Source organism: Lathyrus oleraceus, chromosome 6, assembly GCF_024323335.1.
Source record: "Lathyrus oleraceus cultivar Zhongwan6 chromosome 6, CAAS_Psat_ZW6_1.0, whole genome shotgun sequence".
NCBI lineage: Eukaryota > Viridiplantae > Streptophyta > Magnoliopsida > Fabales > Fabaceae > Lathyrus > Lathyrus oleraceus.
The window spans coordinates 33,025,056-33,050,887 of NC_066584.1; the positions used below are offsets into that span (position 1 = coordinate 33,025,056).

General features: G+C 33.8%; 1 protein-coding gene across 2 annotated transcripts; it reads left to right on the forward strand.

Annotated features, from left to right (window-relative positions):
* Positions 1–7,167: 7,167 nt before the first annotated feature.
* On the forward strand, positions 7,168–9,971 carry LOC127092945 (uncharacterized). 2 transcript variants are annotated; one of them, XM_051031835.1, is made up of 2 exons: positions 7,168–7,477; positions 7,600–9,971. In XM_051031835.1, exon 2 carries the CDS (start codon positions 8,157–8,159, stop codon positions 9,411–9,413), a length of 1,257 nt encoding a protein of 418 aa, XP_050887792.1. In that variant the 5' UTR covers positions 7,168–7,477; positions 7,600–8,156; the 3' UTR covers positions 9,414–9,971. The 2 variants fall into 2 exon arrangements, with proteins under 2 accessions (XP_050887792.1, XP_050887793.1); XM_051031836.1 differs by having other exon boundaries at positions 7,168–7,460.
* The last annotated feature ends 15,861 nt before the right edge of the window (positions 9,972–25,832 follow it).

Below are 25,832 nucleotides of genomic sequence, written 5' to 3' on the forward strand. Positions count from 1 at the left end.
ATTTGAACATCATCTGTTACAGCATTACATGTTTACCTTATTTTATAACTGACAAAATTATAACATGCAAAAGGTAAAAACACAAGTAATTGTTAACCCAGTTCGGTGCAACATCACCTACGTCTGGGGGCATACCAAGCCAGGAAGAAGATCCACTATTAGTAGTATCAATTCAAAGCTAAACTCACCCGTTTACAACTTATCACTTAATCCCTACCCAATGCAATCTATACCTAGGAACTCCTAGATAGAAACCTCTAGTTTCCATTCCTATCACTACAATCACAATGTAATGCTAACCAACTTGAACTTGCTTCACAGCTTCGTTCAAGCACATAATCACTCTTGCCTACAGGCTTGAGTTACAAAAACTCTCAACTTTTACCACTGAGAAACACATGGTAACCATCCCACAGGTTGGGAGGTTTACCTTACACACACCCCTAAATTTTCATTCTAGGAGGCTTACGAAGACCAGATTACAATCAGCTATTTATAACCTAATCACCCAAGTGGATTTGGGCCTTCAGAAATCGCAGCAAACTTCTCCTTTGCTGTTACAACATCAGCATAAACTTTCTGCTATAAACAAGGTCTTCAATCTTTTAGTTCCTAAAATATCTCCATATTTAGTTCCTAAAATATCTCCATATTTAGTTCCTAAAATATCTCAAGACCTCCACAAATAATGCCACATAGGATTCTAACTAATTTCCACATATTAGTGTGCTAACAAATAGGCTATTTGTTAGGTTCCTTAATTGTAGCTTGGTTGTTGATTTCCTGGATTTTCTCTCAGCTGTTGAATCCCTGAAGAATAGCCTGAGAAAAAGCTGAAACAGAAAACTGAACAACCTACAGATTAGCATATGCTGTCAGGCATGAATGTCACGACATTCAGCTTGACATCAAGGTCCATATGCTGAGTCTGTTTTTCCAGAAAACAGACTGTACAATTTTGCTGACCTGTACATGATCAAAATGACCATACTACAGTAACAGCTTACATTAATAAATGTCAAAGTGTCCAACTTAACATTTACACATTTGGCCTTAAGTTAGTTCTGTTATTCTCTTGAAGAACAAACTAAGTTACATGCTGAAGTATAACAGAACACCACTCTGTCTAATCTTCAGCAGCTGCTTTCAATGATGAATGTCATAACATCCAGTTTGACATTCAGTCAGTAGGCCTTATGCCAGGTCTGGTTCTTCCTTGATAACCAGACTGCAAATAAATACTAAGTTCTAACAGAACTCCTGCTGTTCTATTCCTTAGTATCTGTTAACAGGTATGAGTGTCACAACATCCAGTTTGACATTCAATAAATCCTATGTTAGCTAATCCTGCAGTAACTACAATGTAGTCACACATACATGTTATGACATCAGTCAAGACATTAGTGTTTTACCATATAATGCAGTCAATTAAACACCTACACCTAGGACTAGGGATTTTCTATCTGACCGGTAATTCTTGATATTCGAATGCTTGAGTATGAACTTAATTATTTATGGACATAGTAATTAGGTTACATAATCAAAGGTCTTTTCACTAAGGAATTAGGAATAGATACTCTTGAGGACCGGAATTAATTGGACAGAATTATTATCTAAGCCTTCATAAATTATATCTGTTACAGGAAGTTTCATTCACCGAACCCTAGCAATCTTCTCTCATTTGTCTCTCGTTCAACCTTTTTACTTATTTTATTTATCTGCAATTGGTAATATAATTACTCACAACACAAAAACCAAAGGCTTTTGTCTAATTGAAACAATCGATAAACTATGTATCGTCAAGCAGTCCTTGAGATCGACAAACGGGGAATTTCCCTTTTATTACTACAGTGAGAAAAATAGTACACTTGCTATTTTCCCATCAAATATACAAATTTATTTACATTTTATGTTTGAATGGATGAACCCATTGCCTACGTACCATCTTAAAAAAAGATTAGGATCAAAACCTCGTAGTTCGGGGTAAAAAAATTCAAAAAAATATTGGTGAATTGATTGGTCCAAAAACCTTAAGGTCTTTTGTTATCAAAGGGAGAAAACTCAACCTAAAACCACAAATCCACCATGTGAGGATAGCTTCAACATGCTAGTGAGGGGTTAACCCTATAATAAGCATGGAAGACTCATTGTCCATCACTAAGGATAAAGGTGAGTATTATATCTACCTCAAGGATAACTCAAACCTAATAGCTAATGGTTATAAAAAAAAGTTTGATTAAGAAGGTGGCCATTGAAACCACAAAAAGTATTTGAATGGGTTATATTTACCAATTAAAAGTATTTACAAAAATATGGCTAAAGTGGATTAAAAGGTTCAATTCAGAATAAGTGTTATAAAAAATAAGTTTTGAAAATCAAAAGCATAAGGCTTAGGTTTCTAATGTTGAAAATAAAAGTTATTGTTTGCACAATTTTTTTTGGCTTGGGTTAGAATGGGAAAAAAAAAGAAAAGGGTTAAATTCCTAAACATACAAGGGATAAGGGAAAATAAAATAAAACCACATTAGGAGTTCCCCTCTTGAGATCATATTGATGATCCAAGTAGCTCCCATCCTTTGGAATAAGCAGTCACAAACAAATATCTCAAGCCATTAAGCACAGGTAATCGGAATAAACCTCCAGGGGGTATCCCACAAATAAAGTGGAACACCAGGCCATCTCTGCAAGAGTCATGTGAGCCCTCACAAAAAAACTCAACAAATAGGTTAGAGAAACAAGATAGGGTAATCAAGAGTTGCCTCCAAATCAAAATGTAACCACATGAATCATGCCATTAAAATTCACAAAAAAAGCTCACAAAAAGCAACCAAGGGCAGGGGGCCTAAACCTCTTGTCAAACACATACATTAAAAGGGTATCAAAAAATTTTAGGTTGAAAGTATAAAGTAGTGGAAATAGGGCATACCTGATTGGGGAGGATCGATTGAAATTGAGTTGCACCCGTGAGGTTTGCAGAGCAATCTGAGGGTTTATATGAGAGGGAATTGGTTCTTTGCCGATGAGTTCCCTTCAGCCTCTGGAGGTTGCTCTGAACTCTGTTAGCTCTTCTCTCACTTTCTTTTTCCTGCCAGGGTAATAGGAATGACATTGCCTTTTGTTTCACTGAAACTCTGAATTTATAACCTGATTTTTGTGGACCTGTGGGCTCAAATGAGAGAGGCCCAAGTCCAAAAATTTTCTGTTATATTTTATTTATTTATTTTAAACACATGGGCTTCGCCTAGCAAGCATGACAGTTCAAGAAATTCCTCTGAGCGTAGGTGATTCTGGTGGCTTTTCTTGGGACTCGTTAGGCGACCCATTCTGCTCGCCTAGCGAGCATGACAGCTCATGAACAAACTTTTGCTCCTTCAAGATTAACGTTTTGACTGACGAATAGACCCCATTTGAACCTGTTGGAAGTATCTCAAGCCATTCCCTTGTGTTGACTGATCATCTAAATAGAACCCATAAAGTGTCTTGGATGATACTCAAGCTTCAAACAAAAGATGTTAGTGACACATTTTTGTGCTTTTGGTTAGTAAACAAAAGTAAGAGAAACAATGATGTATAATTCAAGCATGCTTGGTGATCTCAAACCAATCACAAGGAGTCCCACCCAAAGGCAAAGGGAACCAAGATGCTAAAGATCCTTGAGGCAATGCAAATGCAATATTATGATGCCATGAGGGATCTTAGGGTCAAAATTGGGGTCTTACACCCCTTTGTGTGACGACCAAACTGAGGGAGAGTCATCCGATCAAACAATGAGGCAAGGTATAAATTTAAAATACCTTAAATAATATTATGCGAGTATAATATTGTCCGAAGAATCAACCGAGTACGAGAAAATAATTAAAGCTCGGTGTTATATTATGATTTTATTTGGTAATTTTTTATTTCCAGAAAGTATAAGTAATTCCGTAAATATTATGTATTTACCTTTGTTACGTAACATTAATAAGGTAAGCACATATAGTTAGGGTTCAACTGTGTTGTCCCATCTATATAGTGCAATGTGTAAAACTGCAAAAAAGAATACTTGTACATTTTTTTTACGTGCGTATTTGCTACAAGCATGGGGTTGGTCAAGAATGTCGTCACTCGCCCCGATAAACGAGAACCCATTCATGTTCCCGTTTGCAACAAAGCAAGTCTAACACTTTACCATTTAACTAATTATATTTTATATTACAATTAACTGTAAATAATATTTTTCAATTTTTTTTATCTAAGGTGGTCAGTAAGGGGGATGAACTACAATAGGTGTCTGAACACGCTATTGTAGTCTATCGCAATCTATTGGACCACATTGGACCTGACGATGTAATACTCCTACACAACTATATTTTAATTTAAAAATACTTATCAAATTATTTATCATCTAATGGTTTCGTATTGTTTTACAGTTTATCTGGAGGCCATATCTGGGTCTTGATCATGATGTGAACGATGACGATGCTGCAGTTTGGACAACAAAGACATCGATTATCCGGTTCACTACGGTGGAAATGCACTAGAGTGACCGGGTCAAACTGCAGTTCGGCATGCAACAACAGATTCCATAACCTCCCACGTGTTTAGAGAATTGACATCAAAAAAGAGTTGACGCACAATGAGATTATTCAGACTAGAGAGACTTTGCAAAAGAGATGTGTCGTCAATGGAGGAATCGACGACAACACATCTTAAACAAACCAGTCATCCATGGTGCAAGACCAACTCAATAATATATGGCATGGTTTAGGTCGATAACAACTCAAAAATTTGTATCTGAGCTGCGATATTTGATGGATCCACGCCAACTAGCTTCGTCATTGTACGCCCTACAACAATTCCCCGCCCAACACCAATGTCAAACCACCCAAACCCAACAACCAACCTCACAACATCAACCTACCACATACACACAACAACCAAACACCCAACCTCACAACCCGTTCATGCCATCCACCCAACAACCAACCATCCAATGTCGTAATCCATTCATGCCACCCACCCAACCACAAAACCAAGAATCAAACCCTACCCACCAACAACCATACGATGCAACCACAACCGTCTATAGCTCAGATGATTCATATGGGTCACTTCATCGTAGCCCCCCACCAATGACCACTCGAACATCTCATCGCCAAAACACACAACCATTGTTTAACTATAGTATGCCCTAGGAACCATTGCTTCGTTTCCAAAACGATTCAATGTCCCAATTTGAGCAACTATATCGTCTGCAATCCACCAACCCCATCGACCTAACTACGATGACATGTGCATCGAACTCCATTACGGAAGCGCCGTTGGCCAGAGCCCTTCCGGATATTGGGAACAAATGATGACACATCTGTCAAATACCGTTGGAACTTCCGCCGGACCTTCACACCATCCATCATTCGATCAGATCAGCACAAAAAACTCAAACACCTCAAGAAAATCGTGGGAGACCTCAGAGACAAACTAACGCACCAGGATGTGGAACAAATGAGCGTTTCGATCGGGCCGGTCATTAAATTTTGTCAATCCCATGTAACATTTATTATATGATGAATAATTTTTTTTTTACATTATTTTTTTTATTTGATAAAAAAAATACAAGGGTGTATGCACCAGATGCATTGACGCATACACCACATGCACCCGCCAGAGGCATTGGCGCCTCCTCATGAGGGTCAATGCATGCGCCAAGAGCATTGACGCCTCCTCATGAGGAGTCCAATGCAGACGTCAATGCATTGGGCGCCTCTTCTTGGTCTATTAAGGATATGCCGGTTCATCTGACACATCCTCTTTAAAATATGGTTATTTTAATATTTTTTTTAAAATAATTGTTGTTTTCGAATTATTTTTGTAATAGTTGATTATTTTTAAAAAAATCACATAATTTATAATCGAATTATTCTTACAAAATACTTTCTAATTAGCATTTACAATGAGTTCTTTTACCTATAAACAAATCTCATCTAATAAGCATCTCATTTGAAATAAAAAAATGGATGAATATCAAGAAGAAAGATAATATAACTATATAAACTTCATCTCTCTTTACTTTTATTGTTCTAATTATTAAAAACTCTCTCCGTCCCATAATAGCTATTATTTTTTAGTTTCACATTTAAAAAAAAAGAATTATATTGATTTTAATAATAAAATAAATATTATTTACTAAAATAACATATAATGAAATAGTTATATAATTTAAAATATAATAAATATGAATAAATAAATTAGTGAAAAATTAAATAAATATCAATTTAGTATTTTAAAAGAATAAATAACTAAAAACAAATAAAAATAGGAAAGAGCATACCTATTGTAAAACACTCACTTATGAACCAAAGTTAATAAGTTATTGTGAATACTCTAATACTTTTGACCCAATAGACATTTTAATGAGATGAAATTTAAATGAGTCTCATTAAATTTATGTGAGACCAATGCAATTTAATAGAACCATTTTAAATATCAACCAATTAAAAAACATGTCTTGAGAAAAGTGTTTCAATAGCACTTCTCTAACTGGCCATATGGGATTTGTCACTTGTACTTACATGAAACATGCATGAGTGTTGTTAGAAAGGATCCCCAAATATCTATTATTGGCAACTACCTTTGAACCAAGTAATACATACGCCTTGTGTTATGTCTTCAAACTACATAACTTTGAATAAGTGATTTTGAGCTCACACTTATAAGCTATAATCATTGTCAAACAAAATCATCTTCTTAGTACACAATCTTTCATGCCACACAATCCACACTTACCTCATTTTTGCATCACTCTTAACTTCGAACTATTTTTATACTTTGAGTTACAATTTCACACCAATAACATAATTTAGTGTTCTCAAATTTAAAATTTGCGTGTTCTCTTCATACTTCACTTTCTTTCGATAAATTTAATCAGTGTGATTCGATTAAATAAACAATAATAATCATATTAAAAAAATTATATTTTTGATAAAATTTTAAATTATAATATAAATGTCTGACCGTAAACGAAAGATTATTTATAATCGATTTTGATAAATATTTTATCAAAACTAAGAATATCGAAAACCCTAATTATAAAATTTATTATAAAAATTTACATAAAAAGTTAATTTGCAAAATCATTTTCTCCCAATGAAAAATATATCACAAACTTATCCAATCCAATTCAAGAAATTAGAGAAAAAAGAGAAAGAGGGAAAAATGAAATTTTTTAATAAGAAAGAGAAGACCAAAAAAAAGAAAAAAGAAAAAGAAGAAACAAAGGAGAGGAACAACAAACACTCTTAGCAGAGATCGAGCTATACACGAAGAAGCAGAGACCAAAATTTCAATACACAATTTAGCAGAAAAATTGAATTTTGAAGAAATTAACAGAGAAATAGAAAGAGATTAACGAAGAAGCTTCGAAGATTCGAAAGAAATTGAAGTGAAGTACGAGATTTCTATTCAATTTTCTGAACTTCGCTAAGGTCGGAGTTCAATCAATGTATACTTTTTTCTCTTCATTCTGCTTCATTCCATTCGAATTTCGTGATTTCTCGTTTTTTGTAATTGAAAAAAAAATCTAATTTTTATATTTTTTACTTTGCTCAATTTTGTTCAATTCAGTGATCTCTTGATTATACGAAGTTTGGAGCTTTTGGGATTTCTCGAAGCAATGAGGGTTTTCAGATTGATGCAAGTGATGTAATGTTCGCTTCGTTTTGTTCCACGCAAGTATGGTGTTTCGGACCCTTTTGTTTGATTTTTCAAACTTAGGGTTTTGATTTGCTATAGAATTCGCTGAATTGGGTTTTGTTTAAGGTATTTCGTGGTTTGGGTTAGTGTGATTTTTTAGCTGTTTGATCTTTAGGGTTTTGTGATTTGGGGAAATTGAGATTCGGTGTTGCATTGTGTGTGTGTTTTTTTAGTGTTTGAAATTTGGGCATGTGGGTAGCTTTATTGAGGTTCGAAATTGGGTTACTGTTATTAGAATGATTTTTTTATCTTCTGCTAGTTTGTATATGGAGAAGTTGTGGCAGTTGATTTGTGTTCAATGATGTAGGAGAGGGTAAGTTTTGGGTTATTTTGAAATAGAAATAAACAAGTGCGATTGGAAAAAATCTAGGTTACCGGTGAGTGATTGAGTGGGTTGTTTTCTGATTTTGTTGGAAGGTGTATGAGAAATGCAACCCCAACAGAGTTCAAGAATTGATTTGGGTGAGTTGAAAGTACATATTGTAAAGAAGGTTGGACCGGATAAGTCGAAGAGGTACTTTTATTACCTTAACAGGTTTTTGAGTCAGAAGTTGAGCAAGAATGAGTTTGATAAGTTATGTTTTCGGGTACTCGGGAGGGAGAACCTTCCGTTGCACAATCTTTTTATAAAGTCGATTTTGAAGAATGCGTGTGAAGCCAAGACCCCGCCATCAGTCCATCCATCTGGTTCTTCAAAATCAGGAACACGTGTTACTAATTTGTCGCCTGGTAGAGAAGATGGACACGAACAAAGTGTTGCTAACTTCCAAAACCATAATGCTTCCAGTTGGCAAAATGGGGTTTTGCCCGCGTCCCCACGCAAGTTACGATCTGGAATGCGTGATCGGAAGCTTAAAGACAGACCAAGCCCCCTTGGACCAAATGGGAAAATTGATTCTGTTTCACATCACTTCATGGCTACAGAAGACGGTGATGGTAAGGTTGACATGGAGAATGGAACTCTTACGCTCTGTGATTATCAGCGGCCAACACAGCAGCTTCAAGCAGCTGCTGAGCTACCTAAGAATGTTATTGCTGATGGTATGCAACGACTTGCAAAGAAACCAAGAATACATGGCAAAGGGCTGACTGAAATCTCAACCGCGGAAGATGGAATGGAGGCGGAGCAGTTGAACCGCCTCAATTTTGCCAGAAATCCGTTGATTGCGCCACTTGGGATTCCTTACTGTTCTGCAAGTGTGGGTGGGGCCCGTAAAGCATTGCCGGTGAATAGCGCTGGTGAGTTTGTTAGTTTTTGCGACAATGGTAGGTTATCTGATACAGATACGTTGAGAAGGCGCATGGAGCAGATTGCAATGGTACAAGGTCTTGGAGGTGTTTCTACGGAATGTGCGAGTATGTTGAATAGTGTGTTGGATCTATACTTGAAACGATTGATCAAGTCATGTGTTGATTTAGTAGGGGCTAGATCTGCAAATGAGCCGTCGAAGCTCCCAATCCCAAAGAAACAGATTCAGGGGAAGGTCGTCAATGGCATGATGCCACATAATCATTTACATGTGCAGAATGCTGGTAGGTTAGCTGAATCTGAACCTGAACACAGGCCCCAGTTCTCGGTATCTTTACAAGACTTTAAAGTTGCGATGGAGCTAAATCCGCAGCAACTTGGAGAAGATTGGCCACTACAATTGGAGAAAATTTCTATGCAATCTTTTGAGGAATAACACATCAATAATTTTTTTCCGTCTTTTTCATAAGCAAAGATTGGATCTGTTTCTTCTGGTTCTGATGGCTCGCCAGTACTTTATGATTAATGGTGTAATTGACTCTGATCTTATCATCAAGATGAACCAGATGACTCGTAAACTGGGAATTTCTAGCCCTTCCAGGATTGAGTGCTTGTTTCGAGCTTCCAAATGTTTTATTGATGTGCAGATCTCAGATGAATCAGATATATATTTAACTGCAACCCAGGGTATTATCAAATGAAACCCAGGATTGGTTGCACTGTTGTATGTTTAGCATTGGTATTGGCTGTATTGTAGCTATTGCAAGAGATCTCAAGGCTTTTGTTTGCATTACAGCCAATGAGGAGACTTAGAAAAAGTTTTGCAGGGATACTATTGTGTAGCTGGGATCAAGGGACTGGGACATGTATAAGAGCCGAAGCTTGCTCTGTATGTAATTTTAGAATATGATTATTAATTGAAATTCGATATTAATAACACATCAAGATCTATTGAAATTTCCTTGATGATATTGATATCAGTTTTATGGTTGAATTTCATGGCCCCAAGATAGTCCAATATCTGAAGTAGTTTTTTATTTTCTATTTATTCATAATGTAGATCTGTAAGTTACATGTCTCTTGTAGTTCAAATAACTTTGGTGACAATAAATGAGTTTTTGATCATATGTTATACCATTAAAACTTGGCATCAATTTAATATACAATATCTGGTACTTTTCTGGTAAATGAATATTGCAATATCTTCTGTTTTAAATCTCATTACTTTTATCACTTCTGGTATCTTTTATCTGGAAAATAGTTTACTACTTTTGGAATTATAACAAGAGTAAGCTTAAGTCCTTGAAATTTCAATATGACAATTTGGAGGGGACTATTGATGTCTTCGTCTATTTGGATTAATTAGAAATATCACACACTCGATCCGCTAGAGGTGCATATAGAGGATAGGATTCTGAAGCCAATGCTTGAAGGTGTTTGAGAGATGCTGCTATACTACTGTATAATTTGCATTTATTTTAAAGATTCATATATATATATACTGTCAATGTAAAACTTTTTTTACAGTCAGACCGTAAAAATTGTTAAAATTGTTTGGCTTAATCATAATTATTTTTTAAGTTAGGCACATGAATGATTGTGACATATTGTCTGTGAATTTTTTTACAGACTTTGCATGGTAATTAAACTTTTGTTTTAATATGTATATACTTCCAAGGGCTGTGTCTGTATCTGAGTGGCTTTTGTGCAGTGCATCATCCTGACATGTTTCTTCTGCAGGAACTTGTAACTTTGAAGTTATAGTAACAGTTACTTTTAGTGGTGCAAAGAACTGTTTCTAACTAGTTTTGTTCAGTGACTGTTGCATAGTTTAAAGTTCTGCAAATAGCTGCTACTGCAGCTGCCATCTATGGAAGTTGGAGTCAACCAGAAGTAGCTATTTGCAAATGTCTAAGAGGCTGAGATTTTTCTACAAGTGTGCTATATTGATTACTACTGAATTAATTGAAATGTTTAAACATTTAAGGGTAAAAAAGGACACTGTTTTAGATTTTATTGAAATGTGCAGCACTATCAAAGTGGTACAGTACCAGTTTGTGATTGTGTTCTTTGGATTGAACTCACTATAGGAGCAGAGAGGAAACATGATTTTGTGTGTTTTTTAGCTTGATACAGACCAAAAGCACATAGTATTATGTCTCTCTCTCACGTGTACTATGCACAGTTAAGTTATTAAAAAAGAAATAATTTTGATATTTAATTATATTATGTATAATTTTTATTAAATTATTCTATGTACTTCCAATGATCTTATTTATAATTTTTTTTTTCCACATTGAATAAACAATGTATGTCAATAAAGTGTAGATTAGGTACATTATATATCGAATGAATTTGAAAAACATTTTTTTTTTATAAATAGGAATAAGACCGTCTTTAGGGGCGTGTAAGACGGGCTAGTGCAGAACGTTTTAAATTGTCACATTTAACCAAAGGTTAATAGTTAAACTGTGGTTAGATACAATCTTTATCTTTATTTGTAATCAAAGAAAATCTGAATTCAAACTCAGTCAAAGCGGAGTTTTCTCATTAAATTCAGGACGAATTTGAATGAGTACACGTGGATACGAGTGGATACGAGTAATCTTTAATTGTCTAGATTCAACTATATAAATAAAGAGAATTATTAATCTCACCCTAAAGATCTAAAGATATGTTTGGCAATGAAAAAAAGTGTAAAGAGAAAAATGGGTGAGAAAGAGTATGTGAGGATTTAAGTTATTGTTTGGGATAAAAGAAAGAAGAAAGAAATAAAAGAAAAGAAATGTGTGTAATTTTTGAAAAGACTTAATGTCCTTATACTAAAACATGTAATTATATTATCATAATAATTTAATTTTAAATATAAATTAATTTATTTTTTTATTGTATTAGTAATTCATAAAAACTAAACTAATATTTAATTAATTGTTAAAATATTGTAATTTAGTCAAATTATTTTATTACTTAATATTCAATTAATTATAGCAATTTAATTTTATTAATTATTATTAATTTTAAATTATGGTATTTTTTAAATAAAAATATTAAATTAATATTAATAAATTTCTAAAAGATAACTCAAATGTTTTATATTAAAAGAAGTAAAATGACCTTTATTACACACATTTATTAGCAAGAATATATTGGAAAAAACAGCAGAAGTTATGTAATGGATTCCATTTCTTCTCATGTGAGGAGAGAAAGAATCAATTTTAATCTCTCTTTTCTATTTCTATGTTCATCAAACATAATTGATGGGACACTTCTCTCTATTTTCTCTCTTTACAATTTTTCTTTTCTCTTTTTCTATGTAAACAAACACATCCTAGGTGGAAAAACCACTTTATGAAAATTCGAAAATGACTTTCAAGTTTTGGAGATACATCTTCGAATGCACTATTTGTCTCATTAAATAACGCCTTAAATGAGTGTCATCCCATATTTGTTCAAAATTTTATTCCGAAGAAGTATCTTCGGACAAATGCAAAACATTTATTGAATGTTGAGCATTCCAATGGCTTATTTGGAAGTTCATTTCTGAATTTTTGAAGCGGAAATTTGAAAACCTGTCATTTTTGCATGTTAGTCATTTTAGGAGATGCATTTCCAAAAATATCAAATGAGATTTTTAATAAAACAACATCCTGCATGATCAAACCTCATACTCGTTTTTGCTCAAAGCCCTTTCAAAAAACTCTTAACTTCTCAATCAAGATTTTCACTCTTAACCTTAATGTATGTAGGGGTGGCAAACGGGCATGCCCGCCCCGCAAAAGCCCACAAAAAAATGGGGCGGGGCGGTCATAGTTGAGGATGCGGACCTAAAATTTAGACCCGCCCCGCAAAAAAGTGAGGGCGGGGCGGGGAAAGCCCGCGGGCACTGCACCCTTTAAGCCTAAAAATGCAAAAATATATGTAAATACACGTGCCCGCAAAAGCCGCGAAAAAAACGGGTCGGGACGGGGCGGACACATTTGTGGGTGAGGGCCTAAATCCTTGGTCCGCCCCGCACAAAAGTGCGGGCAAAACGGGCATTCCCCGCGGGCCGAGCCCGTTTTGCCACCCCTAAATGTATGTGTTTCATCACATCAAAAGGAGCAGAAGAAGTTGGAATTCAAGATAAAGATTGTTTATTCCAGTCCTTATTGTTCACATTAATATTGTTTTATAGCTGAACTCCTTCGAAAATACATTTCTGGAGTCTGTATGTGTTAATTTGTCATTAATTTGTTATCAATTTCATCTGTTTTTGAAATCCTTAAATTCTCAAATATGAATTTCTCATCATTTTCTCATTTTGGATCAAATTTTGCATGAATCGTCATTGTTTTCCTATTACCAAAGAGGAAGAAGGGGATTTGATGGTCGAGTTGCTTAGATCAAACTCCCCGAATGCATTTAAAGAAGTTGAAAATACCAGGACGTCATGTACAATTTATCTTCCTCAAACATGAGTTTGAGAGGCACGTGTTAGTTATTAGTGTTATAGAAGAGGATGTAGGTGATGATGTTGAGGCTTATGTGCACATACATTTTTCCATTAGGGCATATCTCCTATTCCTAGTAGGATCGCCCATTTTTACAAACAATAACTTCATATACACCCATAAGATATAATATATCTTCAGTTTTTCAGAAATTTAGAGATGGTGGATTATGCATGGGGATCACAACATTGACTTACTTGTATATGGAGATGAATGATGCATCGAAACAACTAGCAAGATATAAGACACTACTTTACGCATCATTTCCATGTAATTATTTAATTAATTATTCAAAATTAATTAGTATACAATAGTGTTTATTGATCAGTAATCCTTGATGAAGACATAGATCTATTATCATTTTCTAAATATTGGTGGAAGTGAGTTCGACTGAGAGTACAAAAATACTAAGCCACATGCCAAAGTATTCACTTTGATGAAGATACATCATACTATAAAGCCATGTAAAGAGCACTTAGACTTTCCACTACCGCGTGATGTGGTTTTTGAGAACTACATCCCTAATCCTACCTTTGAGTTGTTTTAATTGTTGAATAATTATAAAAACAATTACGTAGTATTGAGTGAATTATATGACAAAGATAATTGAGTATGTTTTAATTCTTTTATATGTAAGACCATTAAAATCTAGAAACAAAATTATTTTCCTTCTTCTAGTAAAACATTTGTTAAAGTATAAAAGACCATGACTATAGAAGAATTCGTACATGTTACTTTTGATGAAACTAACACCATTTTTGTAGTAGAGGTATAAGTCTTTGTTGTTGAGCAAGATACTTCAAACATAAGAGGGGGTGTGATTGTGATATTCGAAATTCCCAAAAGATCAGTTTACAAAAACTTTGGATATTAAAATATTTATTTTAGACGATGGAAGAAAATATATATGAAGTAGAAAAAATAGATAAAAGAAAATACAGATAAATAAGCAGTGAAATAAAATAAATAACATAAACTAAAGAGAGAATAGATAGAGATATCATAGTAGAAAATTATTTTTGTTCGACCTAAACCAATTTACCTACTAAAGTCCCTATGAATTTCCTCTTGAGATTTTCACTAAGATTAAACTTGAGATTTTAGCAGAATCAGTCCAAACAACCTTTCAAAACAAATTAAACTTTTGCACATAATCATCCCTGAAACTCTCTATATGCAAATTGAGTTTACGCGAACTTAGCTCAAAACCTAAACCAAACATTTTCACAAGTTCAACTCAATAACCTTCATCAAATCTTTTACATAGGCTAAGCTCAATAACATTTAAAATCTATTAAAAATATATTACAAGAGACTTATGCTCGTAAGTAAAATACTTTCAGCACAACACTGGTACAATATTTTTCAAATGAAACTTTTCACTCTCTTGGAACTAATGCAACTTTAGTGGAAAAAATAAGTTTATAAAATAATGAAATAAATAATTTTTCGAAGAAGGTTTCCATTCATAAAGTTGTTGTAATTTGAAACGGTGAGAATTCTTCTTTATATAGGAGAAAATTTGGCTCAAAATGGAAATATTTCATAGATCATTTTAATGAGTTCATTGATTAAACCTATGTATTAATCAATTAATCAAGATAAATTAGAAAAGATTTAAATTCTTTGTTCCTTAATCGATTACTTGCTCCCTTAATTGATTAAGAGGTGTTACACTTTAATTTAATCGATTTAAAAGACCTCTTAATTGATTAAATAATGTATTTTTCCATCCTATTTAATTAAACCAGCTTCTAATCAATTAAATACTTGTCCGATTTATTTTAAGAAGATTTAAAAACATTTTTAGGTGTGTGTGTGTGTGCGCGCATATTGCCTTAGTAACTTAAGATTTACTCTTGTTTCTTTTGCAATTGAACTGGTCAAAACTAAGAAAAACCCTAAGCGTATGACCATATGAGCTTTCACACTTTCACAACTTTTGAGAACTTTAAGATTTCACATATTTAACTACTTCAAGACTTCAAGCTTTTACATCTTTGAGATTACATATTCAAGACCTCAAGCTTTCACATTGCAACTTCAAGGTCCTTTTCTTGACTCAATATTGTCAAGTGCTTTCAACTTAATCTTGATACATTTGACTGACGAGACTTGTGATATTTTTTTCTTGTTCACATGCCATCATTAGGAACCTTTGAAAGAGTTGTTGTGATTAAATCTTTTTGACAGTTGTCACCAACACTACCATTTGGAAGTTGTCATTAACATAACCCTTTGGCAATTTTTGTTATCAAAACCAACATCTTTTGACGACATTACTTGCACAACACATGGAACCATATTCTTCTCTTTTTTATGATGACAACGCATCTCTCAAGAAGGTGGTAAAATATAAGAGATAGATAAATACTTGAAGTGGTTAAACTCCCTACTCACAGACAACAATATTATACTTTACTCTCCCTGAGAGTATACTTCTTTATCTTTGGCATTATCAAAAAAACAGAAAGAATAAAAGAATAAGATAACATATAAAACTGAGTATCACACATAAGCAAAAACATCATTCATATATTGAAGAGGAGATATTTATATAAGAGGAATAAGAATCAAAACAAGCACGCAAAACAAAAACAAGAAAGTGCTACTAAATGCTTCCATCATCATTATCACCAAAAAGCCCAGGAGGCAAAGGTACTTCGGAGTTATCTAGGTTACGTGCTAGAAATGCGACTTGGGCAACCATATGATTCATATTCCTAACATGAGCTTGTTGGTTGGTTAAGATGGTGTTGAGCATAACTTCAATGGAATTAGTTTGAGGGATCACATAGTATAAATACTATAAGTTTGAAGTTCTTGCTTGTTGAGTATCTTTCTTTTTCGCCTTGGGACCACTATGCATTAAGACTCCATTATCATCTTTGATTTGAATCTGACTCAAGGCGTGTTGTCTAATTTTAGTGCAACTTTCAATTGAATCTTTCATTTCTAAATTTAATCCAACATTAAAAAACTTTTCATAATCAAGTCATCATATGGTAAACATGCGCTTCCATTTCTAATACTTTCGAACATGTGTCCCTAGCCCAATTAGTTATAGGCTTGTTGGCTAGTAACCATGTGATTACCAAATCAATTTTAGAAACTTGTCCAAGATTGAAGTTTATAGGAATTAGGACATGAGTAACAACATAATGAATGATACGAACATTCGAAGTCACAAATCCCATAGTGTCGTACCTCGAAAAATGAAAACACGACGCTCGCAAAGCGCAAACGCACGCTCGCGGGATGGACTTAACAGAATCGCCATCAAACTTTATTTATTCTCAAAGAGAGAAGGGGGAAATATCGATAAAACCCCTAAAATAACGTCAATGATATTGTCGTTGTAGCCAAATCATGGTTTGGGAGTCGATTACGCAAAGAGAAGGTATTAATACCCCTCATGTCCGTTGTAATAAACAAGAATCGTTTGGTTAATTGTGCGTGTTAGTGTTTGCTTAAAAATGTTAGGCTTTTCAAGTTATCAAGAGGAGAAAGAAGAGGACAAAAATGTTTATTTTTTATTAGGGTGCCTGACGAGACTTTGAATCTCGCTGCTACGTATCTCCGGATGTGATAAAGAACTCAAGACTTACGTAGTTCTAGGTAAAAAGTGTTTCTTTGTTGGTCGCTTTTAGCAAAAGATATTTTGTGTCAATCGACAGAAAACATTGTTTTATCCAAAACAGGTGAGGATTGGGTGTTTGCATCATATTGAGTGAATTTCTTGGTATCAATATTCATTGGAAAAAATTATTTATCTCGACTCAACGGTTATGGACGAAGCATTGTTTTGCAATCATCTCGAGACAAAATGTATTTCATTTGTGAAAAGGTTTTGAAAGTGTGCTAAGAGGCAAAAATGTTTGAATGTGTTTGATGTATTTTTGGATGATGGAGAATGCTTGGATGAGCAAGATATCCATCTCAAATCCTAGCCCATGGAGCTCGTGGTATCCACTATGTTCCTTTTCCATCTTTTTTTTTTTATAAAATGGTTTGATATTTTTAGATGTTTTAAGGTTTTTGATTGAGAAAATGCACTCAATGTTGATCGAGATTTATTTATGGTTATGAAAAAGGTTTGAGGTGATTGGAGGGTTTGAAAATGATTTGAATGTGAAGTGAAATGGAATGGAAATGGTTGATGGCTTGTCTTGAGAAAAATGGCTCGACGTTGGATCAAACGCTTATTATTTTTTGTTCATCTTGAAAGTGGTTAATTTTTTTTTGTCTATTACCTAATTAATCTAACCAATGGAAAGAAGATAAAAACAACTAAATACAAATTACAATCAAATGGATGGGAAGTACACTTGTCAATCGGGGGATGTGATAAAGCTATTAAAATACAAATCAATCAAACAAGTAAATACAAACACTCAAAAGTAAAAGAGCTCATTATAAGAAGGCCCAAAAGCAGGCCACGAGACCGAAACAAACCGACCTCATTATAAGAAAGCCCAAGAATAAGCCACGAAACCGGAATAAATTGGACTTGAAAGCGATTGAACTTAGTTCCAAGCTAAGTTAGAGTGGATTCATGTAAGAATCACTCAACTAGAATCCAAGCAAGATATTTATGCGTCCAAGCGATTTTCAGAAGCTAAATTGGATTTAAGCTCCGAAATCACGGCGCAATCGATAACCAAGCAGCAATCAAACACATTATTATTGTAGCAGTGTTTAAAAAAAGATTTTTTTTTTGCATCACGACTATTGTAATTGAAATATAAAATTTGTTTTGAACACTTTAAAACAATCATAATAAAATCGAAACAACACTACAGTTAAATCTATTTATTTTTTATGAACATATTGACAAAAAGATAAAAACAAACGGATTCAAAATAAATAAAAATTGGGCACAAAAGTGCTCGAAAAATTAAACTGAATGCACAAAAATGATCGGTGCGAAATAAACTTCTCTGAAACATACATGTTTTGATCAAATTTTGAAGTAAAAAATGACCGTTTAAAAGACTTAGGCTGATCAAAATGCGACCGAAAAAGTAGTCAAAGAGATAAAACGAGCACACTAGGTTAAATTATGCAAATCGTAGATTAGTAAAATTGACGTCTAAAAGCTCAATTTTGAAATTTTTTTCCTGCTAATTTCACGTACATTTGTAAATTGGTTCAACCGGTCTGTTTGTTAATCCTAGAATTTATTCTAGTTGACATTTTAAGCATTATGCATGATGAAATGCATTATGCATGATGAAATGCATGTTATGATACATGTGTAATGCAGGTGTCATGATGCATGCATTGATTCATTGAACGTGTGATAAAATTGGGGTATGACACATAGTAAGAGTGAATATGTGACTTGTTGATGGGTCAGGTAAGAGGTAGTTGAAAATAAGAGAGAAAGTCAAAATTCTCTACAACACTAGAGGATTTAGAGGTGTAGAGAGATCTAGAGATGGGTAAATCATAAATAGAAACAAATTTATCAAAATAAGTGATTACCATGTATTTGCAGCAGAGATTTACATACGACATATTTACTAGCTTCGGGAATATCTCCCCAAGCTTGTTATAGATAAGATTCCTCAATTTTTCTTGATTAAAGGAGTTGAATAAATAAAACTTCCCAAAGTAGCTCTCATCCACATATGAGTTGGGATGAGTTGACAACCGTCAAAGTTTTTGATGAAGTTGATCTCTTGCTCTTGTGATGAGAAGTCATAAAAAAACATAGGCTAAAGCAGATGAACTACTAGCAATACAAATTCTTTTTTGGTGCCATTTTTTGTAACTGTGATGATGAGAACAATTTAAATAGAACAAAGAATAAAAGAATACAAAAAGAAGATGCAAGAATAAAAGTATGAGAGGGATGCATAAGAATGAAGGAAAGGTTACCTATTTATAGAGCTTGTTTAATCAATTAAAATGTGTTTTAATCAATTAATCCTTTAATTCCAATCGACTCCTAATTGGATGCTTGAAACGGTGGCAAACTTTTAGGTTTTAATCAATTAAGACATCATATTTAATCGATTAATAAGTGCGCGATTTGAATTTCAAATTACCTAAATTGATTAACCATTGGGTTTAATCGATTAATAGGCACAATACTTGAGCTTCTAGAATCCTTTTTGGGCTTGGCAATACATTAGGGCCCGTATTACTTTTGAGACCTCTCCCTTTTGGTTTCAAGTTCCCTTTTGCTCAAAAAATTCATTTTTCAACAAATAATTAGTAGAAAAATAAACAAGATGAAAGTGAGATACTTTAGCGCTTGTTAGAAGAATAATAGATTTTTTTGAGTTTTTTCTCTTCCAAGTGTCTTACCCCTTTCACCAAAAAAATAATAAAACTGAAGAGGACTTTCTCCCCCCTTTATTCCATCAGAAATCAAACTTAATTTTCTTTCTTTTGCATCTCTTTGAAATGTTTGATATGAAAGACAATTTTAGAATGCATTTCCTTTTTACTAATATTATAACTAAATATTTTAAGATTGGAACCATTGTAGGACTTAGATTAATAATGATTAATCAAAATATACATACTCAAGAAATTATAATATATAATTTAGGTGCGGAAATCAAGCATGTGTAAAATTAAAGGATCAATAAAATAATTTTGGAATACCTAGATCTATTGAGAAAAATTCCTTTGACGGTAACCCTAAAACACGAAAGTTGATGACTTTTGTGGTTCTTCCTCAACCAATACTCCTTATGCCTCAAATTCTCTTCAGATAGGGATATGAGATAACTTGCTTGTGTACGGTATATTGGGGACATATCTTATATATAGTGTGATGGCCAATTAGGGTTCTCAGTATTCTCAAATGGGTCATCCTAACATTCACTCATATTTGAACTCATATCCAATTATTTATTTAATTAATTAATTAAACAATTTCTCTACGAAATCTAAATAGCCTTTTAACATTATTTGATCACTTAATTATTTAAGAAACTTTATTTGATAAAATAGATAATATAATTAAAAATATATATGTCCACATAATAATCATTGAAATCTAAGGATAAATAACATTCAGATACACGCATTAAGTGTTTAATGCAGGGGGAGCTTTATAGCTTTTACGACTCAAAGGAAGTATTATGCGATAGTCATCAGGTTGACTAGATTGACTATGTTCCTCTAAATTCCAAATATCACTTTGGATTAGTTCATCAACAATAATCTCACAAATTTACCAAACACCAAAAAAAGGGAGACTGAAAGTACATAGTATCATTTGGTATCGTTTTACACACTTTAAGTATCAATTGTATTTTGATGTTTTACAATTTGATTATTGTTTCATTGCGTTTTTGTAATTTACATGTTATTTCAATTCATCTGTATGGTTGTAATATCCTTTCCATTTGATTGTAATCGCTTCGGCTACTTAATTGTACCACCGAGAACCCTTTATATTTCATGATATATTCATTTTATCCTTGTTAGCAAATTCCTTTTTAAGCCTATGAAAGTTACTATTTTGTCATTTCCACATGAGTAACTTGAATCACAAGTTAGAACATTTGAATTTTGATGATTTGGTATTTGATTCGAATCATGTGTTATATTTTATTCGAATCAATCACCTATTGAAGATTGGAATATCATTATGGATCAAATGATTCAGATCAAAAATGGAACATGGTTAGAATCATAACCTCATTTGATTCAAATCAAGTGCAAATAATTGATTTGAATCATTAGCTTTAAAAAGTGTCTTTTTTGACATTATTCAGATTGATTCGAATCACAAATCCAATTCGAATCAAACTTTAAAAAAAATCAATTTTCCATCAATTATTTAAATGATTGTTTCTTATGGTGAAAGTAACAACAGTGGGAAACCTATGGTGATCCATAGAGACAAAATTTATGAATTTTGTGTTTTCTTCTTAGTGTGTTCCTATTTACACCATTCTTATCTCTTCTTCTCCAAACACCAACCTTTTGATATTGAACTCATGTCAATTCTTTATCCTTTTTGTTACATATTTTTTTGTGCAATTTGGTTGTTGTTCTTGTGTGAATTTGAGAATGATTTGATCAATCTTGTTGAAAATCGATCAAGCTCTTGATAACAATCAAGAACCAAGACTCACCCATCTAGAAACTTGACTGAACCTTGTGTGTGTGTTCTTCATTCATAAAAATTGAATTAATTGACTAATCATTTGCAATGTCAATTGTTGTTGAGATTTCATGGCATTGTTCACCATCTTTATCCTTAGTATTTTTCCTTGTTTGTGGATCCTCATCTAAAGATTGAGTGTAAGAGAGATTAGTGGTATATTAGGGTGTTTAATGTTTTTGCGTGTAGCTAGACTTTTTATTTTAACAGGTGAAGGTATCGTTTCTTGAGTGCAGTTTAACATTGAGTTGTTATCTAAACAAGATAAGAGTTTCCATTATACTCCAAGGAAGACTTTGGCAAGATCAAGTATCAACGGTCTGTAAGGCGGAGTAGGAAGTTGTCCTACTTTGGTGGCATTGGAGAAATATTGATTGCAAACAAAGTTAGGAGTTGTCCAACATATGCTCAGTTAATGGCAATCACTGGGACAAGAAATCGGCGGGATCTCCACACACGAATAGTTAGAGCAGGTTATAGCGGATAATGAGGTTATTGTATCAAGATCTTGAGGGATCTTGTATTGTGTTAGCAGTTTAGTGTCTATGTTATCAGAGGGAATTATCGTTTGGTAATGCTTTGTAATCAAAACATTGTAAATATTTTATCTTCATAGTGGAAGACTGTTATCATGTTTTGATGGCATTATCCATTGAAGAGTATGTGTAGGAAAAGCGAGGACGAATGCTGAAACACCATATATCTATGTGTATCTTTCTCTTTCCCTGTCTTTTTACTTTATAATTATTCATTTCATTCATATTTGGTGTTTCATATTTGGAATATTGCATTGATTGTATACTATATAGGTATGTGGTGTATCAATCTTAAGGAATCATCATGAAGTCAATTATGAATTATTAAGAAGATTTAAGTAACGTGTTTTTAAATCGCTTTGTTTAAAGATGCTTTGGTTGTCATGTAAGTGATTTGAACTAGAAGAAATCAATCTCATGGTAACCTCATGTACCATTTCATATGGCATTGATTCATTGAGATGCTTCAAAGCTCTCATTTTTGTGTGTTTCTTCCGCGCTTCTTAAAATCTCCGATTTCGTTTTATGGGATCTAAAAGTTTTTCAAATTTTCTATAGGGATTTTTGGGTCTATTCGACCTTCTATAGACATTGTTGTTTCCATACTCTCACCCAGTAAGAGAGAGAGAGAGAGAGAGAGAGAAGAGAGAGAGAGAGAGAGAGAGAGAGAGAGAGAGAGAGAGAGAGAGACTTAGTAAGAGTTGTTATTGGGTAATTGTTGATTAGTTTGCGTGAACTATAAATTTTAAATCGAAAGAGTGTTATTCTCTTGTAACTCTGATATAATTATAAAGGTTGTAAGCTCAACCTGGGTAAAAGGTTTGCATAAGAAGGTAGTTGATTGGTCATATGATAAAAGTCATATTGTTAGTGGGACTCTCAAGAGGAAATCCTTGAGAATTAAAGTAGGTTGCATGTTTAAGGTTGAACTAGTATAATTTCTAGTATTTTCTTTCCTTTCCCTAATTTGTTTATATTTCAATTATTTATTCGCTGCTTCAGCTCATTTCTTAAAATCAATCGACTAAAATCAACTTTTTAAAAATAAAAAAATATTTTTTTTATCACAATTCATCCCCTTTGTATTTGAAGTCACTTGATCAACACTTATGGTGTTATATGTTTTCCATGTATCTTAAGCTAAAACTGGTCAAGAATAGATTAACATTGTGAAATAAGAATCTCTTTGAAAATTTGCATCTTCAACTCAAAGAAGCTCAAAACAATCTTCATTACGTTATGGATAAAATTAAAATCTCATGACATAATCGTTTGGCTTAGGAAAAACAAACACATGATTTTTTATTCAAGGATAAACTATCATGTTCATCTTAGGTAATGCTTTATATTGTCCATTTCAAGGATAAACTAGTTTGGAACTATTACACTACAAGTAACATATCTTTCAATGAGACTTTTTATTCACAATATCACAGTTCAACGCTGTAGTTGGTAAAAGTTGATATGGAATCAACACATCCCTCCCTCTAAGTATATTTTATCTAGGAGATTAATTCACAACAAACTCCCTAAAAATGACATGTTAGAACAAGCAACCACAATAATTGGAATGTAAATTGACCAAGTATAATAGCAGAAAAAATAAGAACTCGGAGTTGTAACCGGTTACGCCAAAACAGGTAACAAGTTACACTTAACAATGAAATTAAAATAAATAAATCCAGCTTCAGTGGTAACCGGTTACACCATTTTTGGTAACCGGTTACCCCGATGAAAACTTCAATTCTCTGCTACTAGAATGCATGTCAGTTTCAGCTGTAACCGGTTACACACCCGTGGTAATCAATTATAGCACATTGATTACATCACAAACTTCAACACACCACCTTAATTCATGTGTTGCAAGTCTACCATGCCCATTATCTTTTTCAACCTCTTGAATACATCATTTGTGACTCCTTTTGTCAACAAATCAGCAGCTTAGTCCTCACTTCTGCAATATCCCAAGTGTAACCTTCCATCACTAACAAGTTCCCTCAATTAATGAAACCTCATCTCAATGTGCTTGCTCCTCCCATGTGAAATTGGGTTCTTAGCAAGATTAATCGCGAAAACATTATCAACTAAGAGTGTGACAACCTCACCCTCATTGTTGCCTAGCTCCTCCAATATATTCATAGGCCATATGGATTGGCACATGCATAATGAAGAAACAATATACTTGGACTCACAAGATGAGAGTGCAACTACCCGTTACTTCTTCTAACACTAAGAGATTGGTGTCGCACCAAACATAAAGATGTATCCAGCTGTAGACTTTCGATCATCCTTATCTCCACACCAGTTAGAATCGATAAAATCGAGCAAATTGAACTTTCTTCCATATCTGCTATGGGAAAGAGTATTTTGCAGCCAACAAAACCGTTGACATATCGCATGATCCTCTTGACAGCTTCCATATGAGACACCTTCGGTCTCTCAATGTATCTACTCACAATACCGAAATTAAACGCTAAGTCCAGTCACATATTGCACAAGTAACGTAAAGATCCAATCAACCTCCTATATTGAGTTGGATCAATATCTCCTCCATCCTCATTCTTAGACAATTGCAACCTTGGTTCAGCTGGAGAAATGACAGTATTGCAATGCTCAATTTCACATTTTTTCAATATCTCAAGAGCATATCTCCTTTGATGCATGAGCAGTCCCAATTTTGATTTGTGGAACTCAATGCCAAGAAAATAAGTCATGAGACCAAGGTCCGTCATCTCAAATTCATGTATAAATTCAATCTTGGACTTTGAAATGCACTCACCATTGTTGTCTATGATCAATAAATCATCCACATATAGACAAAGGATGATTACTCCTTCACCAACATTCGTCTTCATATATACTTCTCGCTCTGATACACATTTCTTAAAGCCAATGCCCTTTAAGACACCATAAATTCTTTTATTCCAAGCTCTTGGAGATTACTTCAAACCATATAGCGTTTTCCTCAACTTGTAGAACTTCAGTTATTAGTCTTTCACAACAAAACCATGGGGTCGTCCTACATATACCTCCTCTTCAAATGACTCATTCAAAAATGCAGATTTGATATCTATTTGGTAAATAGGTTAATTGTGGTTATTTTCGATACCAACAACAAGACTAATGATTTCAATCCTAGCAACCGGTGTAAATACCTCCTCAAAGTCTATACCATATCTTTGTAAAAAAAATCCCTTTGCCATTAATCTAGCCTTATGCTTGATTATCTCATGCTTTGGATTTTCCTTCACTTTGAACATCCATTTAACACCAATTGCCTTATTCCCTTTTGTTAGATCAACAAGCTCCCAAGTGTTATTTTTCTCAATGGATTCCAGCTCCTCTTTCATATCACAAATCCATTTTGGATCACTTAAAGCCTCTTCCGCATTAACGGGATCGGATTCGACCATAAGTGCAAAGTAGACAAAATCACCACCAAATTTAACCTCATTGTCATGAAACAAATCACAATCTTGGAGTCTAAGAGGAAAACCCCTTTGCCTTGTTGGCCTCCTAACATTTCCTTCATTTCAGGCTTTGATGACATGTTGTTCTGTACTTTCTGTTGCCTCAGAATCCAAAGTTGCGTACCTGTAACCTGTTGATTCTAAGTGTTGGCAGCAATTTTGGTAAAACAAAGAGTGTTCACAAGATGTTATGTGTGATGTCTTAACATGAGATATCCTATGTACCTG